Here is a 19,071-nt window from a genome sequence, read left to right as displayed (position 1 = left end):
CCTTTAGCGCTCAGGAGGATTGTGAAGGAAATCGTGACATGTAGTAAAACCTCAACATATTTCTGTATAATGTAAAAGGATCTGAATAATTGGTGATAATTAGGTGAGATATGCCTTAAACTGATGATATATTCATAGTAACAGTGTTCAAACTGGTTCAAGCATCGAGGTCACCTAGGTCATGACCCTGCTTATTTTAATCTAAGACTTTAAAGAGGCCCTTTTATCATTTTCAGGTTTCATAATTGTGTTTTTTGCATCTACTGTGACACGTTTACATGCTTTAATGTTTAGAAAGGGCTGCCTGTGCTGCACCTCTTTCACCCTCTGTCTGAAACCAGAGCCCAGTCTGCTCTGATTGGTTGGCTGGATGGCTCGATTGTGATTGGTCTACAGCTTAGAGATGTCCCCAGCCCTTATCCTAGTAAACCTACTTGGTAATAAAACCAATTCTGAAATCTTCTAACTTAACTCACATTAAACAGTGAATACAAAATATTTAACTATTAGTCTTTAGCTAGGCCCCTCAAACATGCATATACAAATATTCTACTATCACAAAATACCTCCTTCTTATGGCACATTCATATTAATGTGATGTTCTTGCATACCCATTTGAATGTGAGTTTTTCTTCTCAGTTCTTTCCAGCTAATCAGTTGTATTCAAAGCACCATCTGCCAGCTTCACTAACCTGAGGCAATGAACATGTGTTTCTACAGTACATGGAATCATCTTTATAACCTTTGACTCCCAACTTTTCTTTCTCTCTCCCAGGAGGGGGGAGGAACTGTGGTGTTCACGAGCTCATCTGTGCAAGAAAAGGTAAAGCCATGTTTACAACCGAGCATTGCACTTGTGTGTCTGCATTAAAAGGATGGTTCAGGTTGTTTGAAGCAGCTCTGTAGGAGGTACTTATCCATAGTCAGCGTATTACTGTACCTGCAGGGGATAGATGTAACGCTTTCAGTTTGCAGAAACAGACCAAAGTAACAACACAGATGCTAGGCAATGTACTGTGGATGGGGGCAGCAGCAACATCTAATTTAGCCACCTAAAAGAAACAATATTAGTGGAACTGTATGTTATATTTAGAATATTAACATTTAAACACCCAGAAAAAACACTAATAAACTGACCAACATGGCAAGGGTAGACCAGCACTTCACAACTTCAGTTTCCTATAAAAAGAAATGACAGCAAGGTAAAGCTATACAAAGATATTAATTATAGCATACACTTAAATTGATATATATTCTTTTAAGAAGGGCCTTTATTTAAAAATATGTTTTACTGCTGTCCCATTGCTTTACATATGTGCTGGTACTCAAGTCAAAGTCAACTTTAATGTCAATCTTACTCAGTTCGTGTTTACAGACAGAGATATCGAAATGACGTTTCCAACAATCCCGAATGTAAAATTATGCAATATGCAAATATGTATAAAATATGTATATCCTATATACTCAATCAACAGACACATTATGCACACATTAAGATAAAAAAACACAACAATCAATATATACAAAATAACAGTCACTTCAATATCAATATCTTTGGTGCAAGATAGTCCATAAAATATGCATTTATTGCAGATTGTCCATAGCAGCCTAAAAAAAGTGTGCTGGATTTGAGTATCTGAGTGTGTGTGGGGAGTTATAGTCCAGTGGGGGCTCCTGTCTGCTTCTCCAAACTGGTGGCTTGCTTATCGCCATCTACCGTAGAAAATACACAGACTGTGGATAAATACCTCATTAATCCCTGCTTCAAACAACAAGAACTTGTATCACTTTGTGTGTGTTTGTTTTGATCCCGAGCATAATGCTGTGCGTGCTTTGTAGTACTTCACAACATGACTTTAAAAGTAAAACAATTGCTATATCCAGTTTTACCTGAGGTTTGGTGGAAACAAAGTGTTTCTAGATAAACTACTGAAAGCATAATGACCGCCTGTGAATTATGCACGCCGTATCAAGTTTAGGTTTACTTCAGCAAAAGGCAGCAGCTGTGTTCATGATTTATTCAGCATCAAGGTTTTGTTTCGTATCAGAAGTCCATGTGTAAGCAACATTTCCAGATTGCCTACCTACTTTTTTAAACAAGCACACCCTATAAACTCAAAGTTAAACATGCACTGATCCAAAAGCTTCAAAGTTGGATAAGTAAATAGATTTATAAATGAATGGATAATTTATGCCCACAATGAGGATATATGTATTGCAAAGATGTATAACAACAACAGTCATTTCTTTCCCTTCTTTTTATGTCAGAAAAACTATTTATCCTAATGAACTCAAGTTTCTCTGAGGGTATTGTTCATTGCTTGTTTGCACTTTGAATGGTTCAGTTGCTGTGTTTGTTGTTTGTTAGTCTGCTTGCTGAAGTCATTACCTGGTAGAAAAAGAGCAGATTGAATCCTGAGTTCAGCATCAGTTCACACGCCATGACAAATCAACATATTTACTCAGTTATGTGTTCTTGATCATTCTGTTCAGACAGATAGAGAGAAAGGAAAGTGGCTGAGGGAAAAAAAGAAAACGACTTCAATGTGCTCTGTTTTAAAGAAATAATGATGGGTTTTATAGCAGAGAAATAACTGATTGATGGTTGAGCTGCTCGCTATGACTCAATTTGCCAGTGTACATGGATGGAGGCTTCAGGTTACCTCAGGTTACCTAAATGATTCAGCTCTTGTTGACATTTACAGAGCAGGGCCACGTATGAAGTGTCTTCACACTCCGGGCCACGAGTTGATCATTTTGACAAGTCGCCGCTGTTCCCGATGGCCGCAGAGGTCATTCTGGCTCAATCACCACCACCGTCTGCAGTGAGAGTTGATACGTACGCCTGGAAAGTGCTGGCACGGACTTAAGTGTGAGGGATCTATTACATGTCGGATTACTTCAGAGCAGGACAACTTTGTTTTTCCCCCTCGTCTTAGATCTTTTACTCTCTATAGCAGCAGAATAGTGCTTTTTGGGAACAGCTGGTGTTAAAGAGGATATTCATTTAGCAAAGGTAAGCTCCTGCCGCCACATCGCCTCTCTCTTATCTCACTCCTACTTCTCATCTTCTCAGCATTCATCACTTTGGCAGTTCTGCGGCAGCACTAGTTGTCAGGCTGCAGTGGTCTCTGCCTGTTGCCATGGTGAAACAAGTCCATAAGTTAAATCTGTAGTCGGGAGGGGTGAGAAACTATGACTCTTATGTTTCTCTCCTGCTTTCTCATTTGTGCTCTCTGGGAAATCCAATTTAATCAGTGACAGGTGATGGTTGTTTTTTAAATGAGCCCCGGCCATAAAACACATGGTACAACATTTGGCCTGCATTACCATTGGTTTTTTTAAATATATATGTTATTATAGGGCTGCTACTTACACATCATTTGATAATCGAGTTGTCAGCTGCATATTTTCTTAAATCCGTCAATTCACTATATCTATTAAGCATCAAACATTTTTGAAAAAGTCAACTTATGTTTCCCAGAGTTATGTCTTTTTTTTTTTTTTTTAATACTATGATTACGAATGTTCAACACATAAGGCAAAACAATGACAGCAAATCCTCACAACTGCCAGGGGACTGAGGAGAAAAATAAGCTTTGAGCTACTGTATGATGTTGTCAATGTTACTGTAATTAAATTATGGAATGTGATCCCTGTCAAATTAACTTCTAATAACTCAAACGAAGAAGCTGGGACTTGGACATTTCTGGTAGTTTTGCTTAAAAATTTAAATTCTGATTCAAAGAACGATGCAAATAAATATCACTATCATTTTTTTCTAGCGTATCCTGGAACAAAACTAATGTAGCAATGACAACTCTCTGCCTTGGAAGTAACGAAGTTTTTCTTGCGACAAGTAAGCTAATTAGCTGAACATGCTATCTTCTGCGGCCTGTAGAGCAAACAAACACACAAATCCAATTCTTAGAGCTTTTATTCTTTGGTTTTGGTCCACCAAAGCACTGTGGAGATTTATAGCACTCCTACAGTTGCTAAGTTACGATTAGAACATGGTTGCTCAGGGGACAGGTTTAGTAAACAGTCAATAATAAACACCTGTGTGGGTGTTCAAAGCCTTCAAGATTGGTGACCCTAATAAAATACTGAGGGATTCATTGTTGAAAATGTCAACTGGGATCATAAAAACTGGTGTTGAAAAACCAGACACCACATATTATGGGTATTCATTTTACAAGCTGCCCTTTCCACTGGGGCATTTGGTCTTTAGAAATATCGTTCATGCTTCATTATCCATAAAACTTCCCCTTTTCTCCAGCTATTGCGATGTGGTGTGTCTGCGTTTTAACACATGAAGTGCAGGCCCAGTGCGGTTTGGCTGGTTTAGTCCACATTTAATTCAGATACAGCTCCTTTGAGGCTCTCATAAAAATAGCACATCAGCAGCGCAGAGCAGCATGGTTACATGCAGTATGGTTGGCCTACATACACTGCAGTAGACTGTGTGGTGCCGTTGAAGTGGAACAACCATTGACTGTTTAGAAACACACTATGCTCCACTGACAGGGCAAGATTTAAGGAGTTTGATTCCAAAATAAGATGCTTATCAGAAAGATGTACTTTTTTTTTTACTTTAAACTTGAAGCCATCTGTGTTTGTTTTTATTAACAGCCATTTCTCTTAAGAACACGAGAAATGTAACTGTTACATATCTCCATAATCAGTATTATGTTTGTCTAATTTTTACATTATCTCTTTTTCCTGTCTGTCTTTCCTTCCCCCCCCCCCCGCCTCGCCTCCCTTCCCTTTATTTCTGTTTCCTCCTCAGTCTCTCCTGAGCTTCTGGGTGTCCTGTCTTCCATTACAGCCTTCATGGCGGTGATGGCTCTGTTTTTTCTTTACCTCAGCAACAAGCTGTCAGTGGCGAGTCCTGACGACCTGTCACATCTCAACAGGTTTAAAGAACAGACATCCAGGTACTCATCACACACACAGACCGACCACAGTGGCTGCATTTACACACACATTAGGAAGATAATTCAGTTATTCTGTGCAAAACATGTCCTCTTCCAAAGAAACACTGAAGATGTACAGACCAGGGAGCTGGAGGAATAAGATCAGGAACAAAAGGACCTCAGGGAAAACAGACGGGAACATAGCCGACGGACTGAAAAAGCAACGCAGGCGTATATAGTGACATGACTAATTACATTAACAAGAAACAGCTGAGGGCAAGTAAAGGCACAGGGGAGGCAAGGAGCTCACACACAGGTGGAAAGAATCAGGGCAATTACAAAGGCAGCAAAACACACAAAGACAGGAATTAAAAGCAGACGAGGCAAACATTTCAATTGCATTTCAAAATAAAACAGGAAACATCAAACACAAAAAGATCATGATAAGCGAATTACTTTATTTCTTATTCAGTTGCATCCTCAGAGCACCACCGTAAGGTCCCCATCCTTTCATAGAGGAACATTAAATAAGCTCCAGTTGTGTAGGCGTAAAGGCAATAAGACCCAATCCAATACGCACATAAAGAAGTGGGTTTTGACACTTATTTTATTGGACTTTTGCGTGCAATGTGTCCCAATAGTGGTTTCATATGTGTTTGTATGCTGAGCTTTGCAGCTGTATAGTTGTCCTGAATAAGCCAAGATGTGTGAAAAGCTAAATCTGAACTATGAATGGATCGCAAATGATTTTGTGATTCATTCATAATTCAGTTTTTATGAACAAACATGATTAATTTTAGAGCCACTGTTGGTGTTGTTGTTGCAGGTGGTTTGCATATCTACAGTAGGCCTACAAATAATGCAGTATCAATATTAATGTATCTGTCTCCATAACAGATCAGCTGCTGCTTCAATCAGGAGGGACGGTGTTGATGTAAGAATACATATTTATTGCGCAGATACACAAATGAATGTAATGGTGATTTTGGCGATTAGGCCCCGTTGTGCAGGAAGTATCATTCGGGAGGGTAGAGCCGATCCGATGAAACCCCCCTGGGGTCTAGACACTGGTGGTGGTGAATGGATAGTTGGGTCGTTCTGAAGGGGAGGGGCTTAACTTGACCCTGGATTCAGAGGGACAGGAGGTGAAAAGGGTGGAGGAGGGTTGCGTCGAGTCACCTGAAATGACAGCTGCTGTCAGCAGATTTAAAAGGTTTGACAGAGCGTTATGATAGGCTCTTGGGAATAGAGCGAAGTGATTGGTTAAGCTGAAGAGTGACGCCCCCGGTCACTTGTTGAGAGGAGAGAGAGTAGTTGCGTAGGAATAGAAATACATGAAGAGTAAAGACGGTCTTCCTGGTTGAACTTGAGCTTCATTTGTTGACAATCAATAACCTTGTGATCAAAAAGTGCGTTGCTATTCGATAAACCCCAAAAGATTGATATACAGGATCAAAAATGAGAATATATCTGCAAGGTACTGGGCAGCATAGGAAACACTCAGTCTGAAATAAACAGTTAGAATTTGGGGAGCAACACTGAGAATGAGAAAAAACGTGTTTAAGTTGAGTAACATTTTTTGAACTGCAGCTACGCCGGGTTTATAAATGAATGTAAATGTTATTGTGGTTAAATAATTAAACATGAGAAAACAAGATAGCTCTTGCTTCAAAAAAAGTATAACAATCTTAGGAGTATTGTTTAGTATATACGTGTTGATCTCAGCTCACATTGTGATGCTGGCTCCACACCCTGCTAACAACCACATGTCCTATCAGCGCTCTGATGAGATAATCTAGCGTCCCCGGCTGAGAGATGGCCTTCTTCAAGAGTTTCCAGCAGAACCTCCCCACTGTCAACATTTCCTCCCTCTTGGACTCGGTCACCAGCCGCGTGGACGACCTGGCCACGGCCGTCAGCGACGCCACGTACGCCGTCAGCGACCAGCTCACCGAGCAGGTCACCACCATCATCAACAAGGTGGACGATGGGGAGAACAACGGGCAGGAGTCGGGTCAGACTTCCACAGCACAGGAAGGAAGAAGCAAGGCCAGCAACACCGGATCAAAGACCAACCAATCCGGGGAAAACAATGAGGCCGAGTCCGCTCCGAACCAGCCGGAGTGGGAATGGAGGGACGGATGCTGGCGAGTTAAAAGGACAGAAGCCGAGTTGGAAGAGGAAGGGAAGAGGAAGAATGAGGAGAAGGAGCAGCAGGAGAAGAAAGAGCAGAGGAGGAGAGAACGGAGAGAAAAGCAGCTGGAGAAAGAAGCCAAGGCACAGAAAGACAAAGACGGAGATCAAGAGGAGGATGCTTTAGAGAAAACTGATTGTGGACAAAATCGAAAGGGGAGTGATGGCGGAGACAACTCCATCGATCAGAAAAAAGAGAATGACTGTGAAGAATCACCTCGTCCTCAACAGAAAAAGCAAAAAGAAGACGGAGAAGAAGAGAAGGAGGTGGCGGACAGCCTTGAGAGAGAGGGAGATGACGAGGAAGAAGCTGAAGTGACCAAGTCTTCAACAACAGGGAAAAAGAAGAAGTCAGACAAGAAGAAGAAGAAGAAGAAAAAAACGAAAGATGATGGGAGGAATTCAGACGAAGCCTCGGATGTGGAGAAAAAGAAGGCGAAAGGGAAGAAGAGCAAGAAGAAAAAGAAAGCAAACAAAGGTTAGATGGTGTGCTGCTTCTATGTCACCGCCTCCGTTTCTACTTTTCTCTCAAACTAAATATTTAGATTTTTTAACTGAAGTTCTTCAACTTTCCAGCGTGCTGAGTGCCAGTTTCAGCATCTGCGTCGTTGTTCCTGTCTCCTGCATTTATTTAAACATTGCAAACATTGTGTTTTGTGAGAGAAATGTAATGTTTGAACAAGAGTCTCCGTGTTTTCTGTCCAGAGGGAGTTTTATCCGACAGCGAGGAGGAGAAAGGCCCCGAGGACGCGGCTCCACAGAACAAGACTTCAGCGTGGAGCAACAAGAGCAAACAGTCCACAGAGCAGGGGGGCTACAGCAGTGAAGCCTCCAGCGGACGAGGTGAGAGGGGGGCAACATGGTATTTAACCTGAGCACATACGGTGAAGAACATATATGTCACACTACATAAGAGACACACTGCTTATGTATTAAATAGAAAATAAAGAAAACCATTAAGGACTGCAAACATATAACACATACAGATAGTTTAATTCTGGGGGCAGTAATATACCACAATAAGAAATATAAAAACAGATGTAACACTATTATCCGATAGATATGTGTTTATCTTACTGCTTCTATGTGTTATTCTAAATCAATAGTTTCACATTGTGGTAAATACCCGCAGTGAGATAGAGGAGAAGAGTTATACCACATTTCAAGGGATGTTTGACTATTCCTTTTATTGTCATTGTAACATTATACAGTTAACCATTGTCTATTTTTCCAACAAACATACATTATGAGTTGATTTGTTGTTGCTTCATCATTACGTTAAATTACATAAACCATTAAAACTTTGGAGAATTAACAATAAAAACGATTGTTTGAGTTTGATGAATCTAGGCTGTATTAGCTCAAAAAAGATGGGCTCACCCATGTGTGCGGCACAGTTTAAGAGGTTAACCTGACTCTCTGGTGGACTGTATGTTGCATACATAATGAATTCCTCCACAGAGCACAATACATCTCGGGTAACACCGCTCTCTCGTATCCCGTTACTCCCCCCCGTCCCCTCTCTCTCTGTCACTGTCCTAAAAGTAGCCAACAGCATCCAGAGAATAAAGAAGAACTCGTCCCTCGGCGAGCCCCGGCCTCCTCCCTACCAGGACGAGGGCTCGGGGGGGCGCGTGTCCTCTCGATCGCGGTCAGAGCGAGGGGTCCGCAGGGGGTCTTCGGCGCAGCGCTGCGACAGCCCCCGCTCCAGTGAGGCCAGCGCTGACCAGGACACTGAGAGCTACCTCAACAAAAACTGTGAGGAGGACATCCCCAGTGACAGCACGGCTGTTCTGGGACCAGAGGTGAGGCCAACGCTCTCTGTGCCTTTAAAGGTCACCTATTGTGAAAAATCCACTTTATCATGTATTTTCTACATCAACATGTGTCCCCTCTGTGGAAAGAGATTCTGAACGTTTCAGCAAAAGATATTCTCTCTCTTTTTCTTCTGATCCATTTATATAAAACCTGTCTGAAAATGAGCTGATCAGATTTTGGCCACTTTATGATGTCATAACAATTTTTTGGCTTGTGTAACCATTAGCCAATCACCAACTGAGGTAACCCCCCCCCCACCTTATCACCTGAATCTCCTCCTAGAGCACCATTGTGTTCTTTTTAACCAAATCTCTCTCAGAGGGGCGTGGGGAGGGGCTCCTTATTTTCATCTAAAGTAACAGACTGAGAATCAGCACTTTGGAAACAGGGCTGAAACAGAGGGGATTATGGGTAATGCTGCAATGATCTGTTTGGTGTTTGGAGCCAAACACTTCAGAGACATGTTCTGTATTTATCTGAGACCTATAATATATTGATGAGGACCTTTAAGCAGCACATTACACCTCTTTTAATGGTAGTAATATACTGTATATTTACCCCTTTAACTGCCCTGTAGTTCACCATGACTGAAGTGTTAAAGCCCTCCTTATTGCCAGCTTATAACATATTTATGTTAAGAGCACTACTGTAATTACATGGTTTGTTTACTGTTAAAATGTTACTTAGGTTACAGTGTCAGTTACAGTTCAGGTCATCTCAACATAAGGAGACAGGGGATGAGGGATGCTCCAGCATCAGCGTTTCAAATCTGACTCCTAAGTATCATTATATATTCTATATCTTTCAGAAGTGCATCTGGAAACTTGTTTAGGGTTATTATTTAGAAAATAAAAAACAGCTAAAAACATCTTATAGGACAAAAAATCCCCAAATTTGCTCCTTATCTTAATTGTTTTTACTATTTAACGTGAGGGGCGTTCAAGGTTAATTTCTGTTTTTTTACTTTCTTTCTATTGCCAAAACCTTTTCTGACCTCTACTTCTCGCAAACAGTGCTGAACTCATATGTTTTGCATCAGGGAACACAAGAGCTTTTGAATGTGGGAGAAAAATACGTCAGATCCGTCTTTTCTTTTTATTTATTATGAAGGAAATCCATAAACACCTACAAGCCTTAAACAGAAAGACAGTAGCAAAAATAGAGTCTTTTTTGTGACAATGTTATCTCACCTCTTATCTAAAAATATTTGAGTGACATACAGTAAGTATATTATCTGACCTTATACTATTCAGGAAGAGGAGGATGATCATAAAGGTGCCTCTAACACTTCAGACTCCCTCCTCTTTTATTCTAACCGTGTCTTTACTACTGATTCTCTCATTCGCTCAGGACGGCTCCGGTCCTCACCTCCCCACCGCCTACGAGCCGGAGCCATTCGCCAAATACGGCACCTTGGACGTGGCCTTCGAGTACGACTCCGGGGAGCAGTGGTTGGCCGTCACGGTCACCGCGGCGACAGACATCCCCGCTCTGAAACAGACGGGAAACATCGCCTGGCAGGTCCACCTCGTCCTGCTGCCCACCAAGAAGCAGCGAGCCAAGACGGGCGTGCAGAAGGGGCCGTGTCCCATCTTCACAGAAACATTTAAGTTCTCCAGGGTGGAGCAGGACGCCCTCGGGGACTACGCCGTGCGCTTCCGCCTGTACAGCATCAGGAGGATGAAAAAGGAGAAGGTCCTGGGAGAGAAGGTTTTCTACCTGACTAAGCTCAACCTGCAGGGGAAGATCGCGCTGCCTGTCACCCTGGAGCAGGGCTCTGAGCTCACGGTGAGAACACTTTGTACATTTCTATCCAGGCACAGTTTCATCTGAAGCACTGGGATTTAGTTTGACAACGAACATCCCAACTGAAGACCTGAGAATATATTGAAAATGTATTTATTAGTCAATTCATTTTTGGATCTATAAAATTATGAAACTGTGAAACATACTTATTGGATTTTCTAAGAGCCCAATGTGACGTCTATGTTTTTTGTTCCACCAACAGCCCGATTAACAATCAATATAACATCATGTAAGACAAGCAGGAGGAGGAGGGAGTGGAACCAACCAATGTTGGGCATTTTTGCGTTATCAAAATAGTTGCTGTTTCTACATTTATTAGTCAACTAATCATACGTTGTAAATGAGTCTTCTCATTATTTAAACAAGGTTCAGTTCTTGTGTTAAAGATTAGGGGCTTCATTTCATCATTCATTGCTACATTTGACTGCAATGACTCCTTTATCCGAATATCAACGATAGAGATCAGTAAATGAAGGACTGGGTCAAGGTGGCCCAGTCCTTAAATGTAACGTCTGGGGATCGACACATTTTTTGCGATAAATTCTGAAGAGAACATAAATATCTGTACCAAATATCATGATAGTTTATCCAATAATTATCTGTAGAAATGTTGTTTGAAGCCCCAAATGGTGGCACGGGAAGCACAATTAGAGGATTACAAAAATCTGTAGGGTTTAGAAGCAAATTCTGTACAAAACTGTCATGGTAATAAATCTCGATATTTCTGTGTGAATGAAAGTGTTGGAACGCCTGACCTCCGTTACTAGAACGAAGCTGCTCATTCGGCTAAAAAGTTCTTAATGTAATTTGTTATCCTGGTTGAAGCGCCAAATGAAAGAAGACTTACTTTAACATACTGTAAAATATCCCACTGATGCCTTCTGTCTACTCCTGAGTAACTCCGTGTGTGTGTGTGTGTGTGTGTGTGTGTGGGTGTGTGTGTGTGTGTGTGTGTGTGTGTGTGTGTGTGTGTGTGTGTGTGTGTGTGTGTGTGTGTGTGTGTGTGTGTGTGTGGTGTGTGTGTGTGTGTGTGTGTGTGGTGTGTGTGTGTGTGTGTGTGTGTGTGTGTGTGTGTGTGTGTGTGTGTGTGTGTGTGTGTGTGTGTGTGTGTGTGTGTGTGTGTGTGTGTGTGTGTGTGTGTGTGTGTGTGTGTGTGTGTGTGTGTGTGTGTGTGTGTGTGTGTGTGTGTGTGTGTGTGTGTTGTTACCAGGGTTGTGGCTCTGTGGTGAGTGTTTCTCGCAGCGCAGGAGCTCTGTCCTATCGCTCCATTGAAGACTCCTCCCTGCCGGAGCTCCTGCTGGGTCTGCTCTACAACTCTGCCACGGGACAGTTATCTGCTGAGGTCGTCCAGGGAAGCCACTTCAAAACCCCGGCGTCGGAAAAACCCGTCAGTGCGTACAAAAGCTTCCACGTTAAACCTTTTACTCTGTGACAACTTCCTTTCTTTAAAATGTAATGTTGCTTCCCCAAAGTGTGCAGATCACACTCAGCAATTGTTTGGCAAAACAGATGGGCAAGGCTCCCAGCAGCATGTTAAAAAAAACTAATTACCACCATTACATTTTGTAATGTTTCCTGGCAACAACAACTGCTTTTTAAGAACCAAAGTGCTTAAAGCCATAATGCTGAAACAATCGCTGTGTGTCAGAGTTCCCATGAAGCTGACCTTGTGGTGTATCTCGATCTTTAAACTGTTTCCTCTCTTTCTTCCTTCTAACTGTGTGTGCCGTGGTGTGTGTGCCACAGACGGTCTGTTCTGTTGTGTTAAACACTTTGTTGGGGGGCAGCTTTATGTCATGAGAGGTAAGTCAGCAGTGAATGACTTGTAGTTAGACATCATGGTTAGACATATGTGAACGGTATATGTTCAGGTTTTGTTCTAAAAAGGTTTAAGGACTTGAAAACTGTCCACAGTGATATATGTTGATTGTTAGAGTAACAAGGACACTCATTTTGAAAGGAAAGTATGTGGATCTGTTTAAAATGTTACTGTTAATGCTGTAAGCACCACAATGGAAATGGAAAAGACAGAGATATCTAAACAATCTAGCAAATAAAGTTAACTCTCTCTTCATAGGTACCAACATGGGTAATTGATAAATATATTTGTTTAAACCGACTCTTTAAAAAAAACAAAACATTATGTTAATGTACAATCACTGACTTTTGATTATAGCAGGGCTTTTCAAAGTATGAGACCTCCACTCAGGTAAAGCTTGGACAAAGAAACCTCCTCACCCATCCAGAGCTTTCTTCTTAACTACATTTCTGGTTGCCTATGGGACCATGACTATGTTATTGGACCCTATACATACTCAGCAATTGAGGAAAAACAGCCTAATATTGCTGTTTGAATGATCTCTACACTACATGTCATACAAAAAAAAAAGGTAATTTACTAGTTTCTGATCCTTGGAAGGTGGGAGAAACCTCCCCAAAACGGATCTATCTCTGGGTTATCTCTTAAATCTAATCACATTTAGGGTAATTTCAATTATTTTTGGATAGTTTATGTAATATTTTTGCTTCTCTGACTCTGTCTGGAGACCCCTTGGGGAGACCCGTCTTACACTTTGAAAACTCTCGATTAAATCACAAGATATTAAATCAATATTTAAACCCTCTGCCTCCGTTTGTTGCAGTACTGATATCCCTCCACTGGATGGCTCTCTCTGCCCGCTCTCTTTCAGACACCTACGTGAAGCTGACCATGCTGGACTCCAAGGGGAAGGAGATGTCCAAGTGTAAGACTGCCGTGTGCCGCGGGCAGCCCAACCCCACCTACAAGGAGACCTTCCTGTTCCAGGTGGCGCTCTTCCAGCTGTCCGAGGTGTCTCTGGTGCTGTCGGTGTTCTGCCGGCGGAGCAGCATGAGGCCCAGGGAGCGGCTGGGCTGCGTCTCCCTGGGCCTCAACAGCACCAGCGAGGACCAGCAGGCCCACTGGACAGAGATGAAGGAGGCGGAGGGGCAGCAGGTCTGCCACTGGCACACACTGACCAACACATAGGGGGCGGAAGATTCGAGAAGACTGAGATTTTACAACATTCCCAGAGTTTCAAGGGGGGGTAGCAGAAGCACCAGGAGGGATGTGTGTGCGCTGCGTACAGGTGTGTAGGGTTTCACTGCCAGAGACTGCATGAATACCCTTTAATCTGCCACAGACTTTTATTGGCGGAGGTGGAAGCTTCAGCGCCAGCCTTTTATTGACAGAGAAAAATGCAGAGGCAGGCAGACTGAGAATGAATGACATTATCATTACTGAACTTAAAAGAAGGAGTGGTTTTTTCCAGTAATTCTGCCTACAGCAAGGTCTGCATGTAACTGTTTACAGGACACATTTTTCTGTCTCTGAATCTTGGACCAAAGAGCTCGGTCCATGACTAGCAGACTCCTCCCTGTCTCTTGTTCTTCTTCTCTGGATTTAAGCTGCCACCAGCATACCAGACATTTCTCTATCAGTCATAGCCATTGACAAAAGAGAAGGCAACGAAAAGACTGTTACAAAAGGGCCTACAACATGCTGCAACTATGCTTACAAGCTATGCTTTGTACAGATTGTTTACATGCACATGACATTATGCAAGATCCATTTATCATTTCCCCTCTTTTATGTTTTTGGATTATCAGTCAAATGGTTTACTAGATTTATGTGTCTCTCTGGGGTTTGTGCTACAAAAAGACACTTTATTATTTGATTTATTTTGGTGTTGCATAACTCGCTACACTATGCATCCAACTCCACTTTAAGCTGGAGTGAAATTCTGTCTTCCGCTCGCTGAGTCTCTTTCAGAATTGGACACAGCCCTGCATGCCACTGTATCAAAGAGCAGCTTCCTTTCCTGTGTAGTACAGATTGAGCCTGTTTCACCATTCAGCCTTCTGACAACTCAGCCATGTTCATTCATGTAGAAACATGGTGCTTCCCGCTGAGGAGGGATATGCAAAAGCCTGCGCAGTCCAATAAACCGGGCTGCCGCTGACAGCAGTGAAGTGAGCTGGAGTGGCAGAATGAAATTACATTTAAAAAGGAACATTTTCTGATTACAAGGGAATAGAAGGATAATTAAATAAAGGCGGAAATAAATTAAAACATTGTGCAGGAGTGGGAGGAATCTGGTTTTACATGCATCTGGAACAAAGCCAATTTCATTAGCTATGAGTCAGAAAATCCCCCCAAAAACATCAGTGCAGACTCCACAGCCACACCCCGAGTTTCAAGCTGAAGCATGAAGCCCTCCCTCTTCTCTCCTCTGGCTGAAGCTGAGGGGTGTGGGATGCATTTTTCTCGTCTCAGTGATGTCAGACATGACCCCGTCCTCTGGGTTCGGGGCCCTGCAGCTACACTTCCCTCTGACAGTTCCTGCAGAGCCACATTTTCAATTAAATTCATTATAAGATATAAACCAGATGTCTAGCATTCCTGAGAGATAAACACATGGCTTTTGATTGCAGAGATGGGAATCACAGCCACTGGAGTGTTTTCATTAGAATGGCATTTTGTTCTAAGCACAATGTGTGCGTTACCAGCATTTACAACCCTTTAGTTCCACTTTTTGGGAAACGACTGACCAATCTCATGCCAGTATGATAAATATGCTTACAGACAGCAGCTGGGTTATTTAGCATTAAGTCAACTGTGGAAGCCCATTTCTGCCCAAAAAATACTTCAAAAATTACGAGATAGCTTCTTAAAATGACTTATCTCAGTAGCTATAAGCTAGGCAGTTTCATTTGTACTACCCAGACCAGACAGTGGTATCAATCCTTTCATCAAAGAAACTGGGGGGATTTAAACATTACCAAAAACTCAAGATTCCCTCTTCCTATCTTTAGGACATATCAAATACTCAACGTGCAGGAGTGTGTTTTGTAAAAGTTAAGAAAAGAACGAGGCTATACGTCAGATACTGTTTTAACAATGTTTTTATTTCCATTAATCTGGCCTTCAATGGTATGTCTGACGCTGTCATCACAGCTCAGGCAGCGCTGCAAGGGGCTGGAGGCGGACCCTCACCCTGGATCACACATAGTTTCACCCAACACCCAGCAGAGGGACCGCAGCCTTCAGGGGGAAAGTATCCTGCCCCAGGCCATGGAAAACCAGCTGTGCCACATATCCTGGAGGAGAGGGGGGAGGTACTGACTTCCAAAAAAATACCATCTAATCCCATTTATGCCCCAGGACAGGTAATTATGAGGCCCCTAGGAGCTGCAATAAAAGCGTTCAGGTGAGAAGACATGCTGGTTTTTAAAGTCTGGTGCAGCACGAGTGCACATTTCCATTTTAGACTTGTGTAATTAGGAATCTGGCTCGTTACCCTGTTTACCTAACATGCCTAATGTAATGGTTTTGAGGCAGCAGCAGCAGCCACCTGGTTCAGGTAGAGATTTGGCTTCAAAGACACTTTAGGACTGTGCCAGAAGCTTCTTTTCATTTTATGACATTCTGTTTCAAGTTGACCTTCCTAAGAACCAGGACATCTTGACGTCCATAAAACACTTTCCTGCCTGAGTGCTGCTCTCAGGTCTGTTAGGTTCCCTCTCAAGCATTTAGTGGCACAAGCTAGTTTTCCTTGGTAATGTAATAAAGATATACGGCTAAGTCCTGTTGGGACTTCTTAAGGATAAGGAATAATGAACTACAATGTTTTGTTATTTTATTGAATGTGTCATCAGTTTTAAAAAATCTTTCTTAATAATATATTCAATAAATATACAGGAACCATGGACTTGTGAGAGTTTCTGTTTCATAAAAGCATCCTCACAGTTAGAATCTTATTTGGGGGAAAGCATCATTAAATTGTTTTTTAAAAAGGTATGTTTTTAGGTTAATGTTTTGTTCAGATTACACGATTTAAAGTCTGATCAAATAAAGGACTTTGGACTTATAATACATGATGGAAAGGGCTCCAATGGATCGCCTTCTGAACGTAAGTACCATGCAGAGTGGAAATGGATGTACCAGACTGCAACCACTTACACGCTGCACCCGAAACAATGCTCTGAAGCAGCAGACATCGTACCTATTTGGCAAAGAAAACATTCATCAAGCAATGGTAAAAAACAAACAAAGTGGAACCAATATGGCGACACTAAAGTGACGTTTCTGTCTGAGCCGGGAGAGATCTATACAGGAGGCATGAACATGGCGGGACATTTCTATTACATCTGTCGCAGCGCTATAACTGGAAATATATTAAAGAGAGTAGTTTGAAATGTTGGAAAACTTATTTACGGTCTGGTGAGTAAGATGATACTATTTATTAATTCAATATAAGGCTTAGCTTTAGCCTGTTGCCGGTTAGCTTAGCAAAACACAACAACTGGAAACAGCTAAACAGCTTGTCATGTTTACACCTTATGTTTTGTTTGGATTTAACAAACACATTAGTAAGTGCGCTTCAAAGATACTGAGGCAGATTTTGGTACGAGTCAAGGACAGAGACAGGCTAGTTGTTTTTCAACCAGTCTCCATTCTTTATGCTAATCTAAGCTAGGCTAAGCTAAGTTGACAGATTTCAGAGCTGTAAATATCTAACTCTGCACATGAAAGCAAATCATTGTATTTCCTAAAACGTCAAGCTACTCCCTTTAATCTTTTTTATTTATTTGTATATTATCCTAATTGTGTTAAATGTATCCTTCTTTACAATTACAACTTTAATTAGACATCCAAACATTTTCATTTTCTGATTTTGGCAGCAGTGATTCATGACTTGGTTGCACCTCAGTAAGGGACATTGTAACCATTGGCTGGTTATCATTATTACATTTAAAACATGACTACTTGAATCTCAGACCAGTTTTACAAACACCCTATAGCATAAAAAACAGGCCATTTTCAAACACTCGTCGCAGAGTGCGGATCCTGTAAGCATAACAAAATGACAAGATGGTGGCTGGTTTCCATGACAGATTTGAGGCATTATGGTGACCACTGAAGTGAATTCCTTCTTGAACATGTGACAATACTAAACATGATTGGGCCAAAGTCTTCAGTCGAGCCCCCGTTTCCTTCTCGAACCAATGAGTTTGTGTCTGATTTCCAACAGGCGGAGGATCTGGAAAAAGTTTGTCCATCAAAAAAGATTTACACATTTAGATTTAAAAGAAGATTTTCCAATAAAATACCTCTGACCCTCAGTGCTCGTCTTGCGTACAAGTACAGTTTGTTACTGTGAAAATGAAAAAAATCGAAGTGTCAGCGATGTGCTGCTGATGCCCTCCCAGCTGAAGCTGTCGACAGGCGGCTGGCGAGCGCAGCATGACATCAGTCCGTCAGTGAAGCAGCTACAGCTCCATTGTAAGGTAGAGTTAATGTACACTCGTCTGTACAACCGTCCTCTTTCCTCGGCGACCGTTAAGAGGTGCAAAAGACATCTGTAGTGGTTGATGATTGAGCGTCATTGAAGAACATGAAAAAGGAAGAGTGACATCCACTGAAAAGGCTCATTTTCTTGGCAGTCGTCCCTTTCAGCTTCCACTCTTCACATTTCCAGTAGAGTTGTGGATTAGACCACCCAGCCAACAGCTTTAAAGGTCTTGTCTCCCCCCTGGGCAATCTCCTCACCACCAACTTTTCCTTTGTGCATTTATCTGGCAGTCCATCCATCTTCATCACTGCGTGCAGAGGGAGCTGCTGTTCTTTTAAATACTTCCAGTCCTTCAACCCTCTCTGCTTTTGGCTCTTTGCTGGGCCACTCAGCCCGGTGCTATATGAACTTAAAGCACTTGGTCTTGTCGTGGGGCAAACGAGTCTTAAACAGCACAGAGTCCACGCGAAACTGTGTGTACAGCAGCGGCATGTAGCCGTACACTTTGACGAAGAAATTGATGCACTTGTGGCGTTCGTGGAAATGGGAGTCGTCGTGTGAAAGGGCCTGAGGGCAGCCGGGACAGCGGAAAGTCCAACGTGACGTCACCTAAAGATGGACAAAGAGACAGTATAGTCATATGTGTAGGCAGTATTTCACAGCACAATAGGCGCATTCACACCGCAGTACTTTTCCCACAAAGGTTAATCAGAACTTAGTTCATGAGAACTCTTTAGTTCTCATGAACTAAGTACAGATCGCGTTCACACCGGAATAAGTCCCTGGGGGAGGATTAGGCAAATGAAGCCGCTGACGTCACTTCTTCTTCTTCTGCTTTGGGTTTACTGGCAGGCCGCAAACCACTTCACGCCGTATACTGCCGCCCAAAGTCCCCGGCCGGAAGTCCCCGGAGTTGGGGACTGGCTTCAGTAGAAGCTGCTGGGAGTCCCAGCAGCTTCTACTGAAGCCTTCCGAGTAAATCGCCAGAACGCCGACACCTCCTCATCTCCACCGCTCCCATGTTT

The 19,071-nt window shown here is 42.3% G+C and overlaps 2 protein-coding genes across 5 annotated transcripts in view; one reads left to right on the top strand and one right to left on the bottom strand.

Moving 5' to 3' along the window:
• LOC117548856 (synaptotagmin-14-like) overlaps positions 1 to 16,460 on the top strand; it is an 18,852-nt gene extending 2,392 nt beyond the window's left edge. Inside the window, exons 2-11 of one of the 4 annotated variants that reach the window (XM_034220387.1) lie at positions 776 to 823; positions 4,790 to 4,937; positions 5,814 to 5,850; positions 6,695 to 7,587; positions 7,815 to 7,952; positions 8,655 to 8,914; positions 10,278 to 10,715; positions 11,944 to 12,124; positions 12,480 to 12,536; positions 13,424 to 16,460. In XM_034220387.1, the coding sequence (XP_034076278.1) occupies positions 6,732 to 7,587; positions 7,815 to 7,952; positions 8,655 to 8,914; positions 10,278 to 10,715; positions 11,944 to 12,124; positions 12,480 to 12,536; positions 13,424 to 13,740 (2,247 nt within the window). In that variant the 5' untranslated portion in view covers positions 776 to 823; positions 4,790 to 4,937; positions 5,814 to 5,850; positions 6,695 to 6,731 and the 3' untranslated portion in view covers positions 13,741 to 16,460. The remainder of the gene's footprint in view (positions 1 to 775; positions 824 to 4,789; positions 4,938 to 5,813; positions 5,851 to 6,694; positions 7,588 to 7,814; positions 7,953 to 8,654; positions 8,915 to 10,277; positions 10,716 to 11,943; positions 12,125 to 12,479; positions 12,537 to 13,423) is intronic. The other 3 variants (XM_034220397.1, XM_034220378.1, XM_034220407.1) reach the window with 3 other exon arrangements.
• Positions 15,639 to 19,071, bottom strand: part of extl3 (exostosin-like glycosyltransferase 3) — a 36,689-nt gene continuing 33,256 nt past the window's right edge. Inside the window, exon 6 of the mRNA XM_034220361.1 lies at positions 15,639 to 18,655. Within this exon, the coding sequence (XP_034076252.1) occupies positions 18,446 to 18,655 (210 nt within the window). The 3' untranslated portion in view covers positions 15,639 to 18,445. The remainder of the gene's footprint in view (positions 18,656 to 19,071) is intronic.

This window comes from Gymnodraco acuticeps, unplaced genomic scaffold (assembly GCF_902827175.1).
Source record: "Gymnodraco acuticeps unplaced genomic scaffold, fGymAcu1.1, whole genome shotgun sequence".
Taxonomy (NCBI): Eukaryota; Metazoa; Chordata; class Actinopteri; order Perciformes; family Bathydraconidae; genus Gymnodraco; species Gymnodraco acuticeps.
This window is presented reverse-complemented; position numbering and strand designations above follow the sequence as displayed.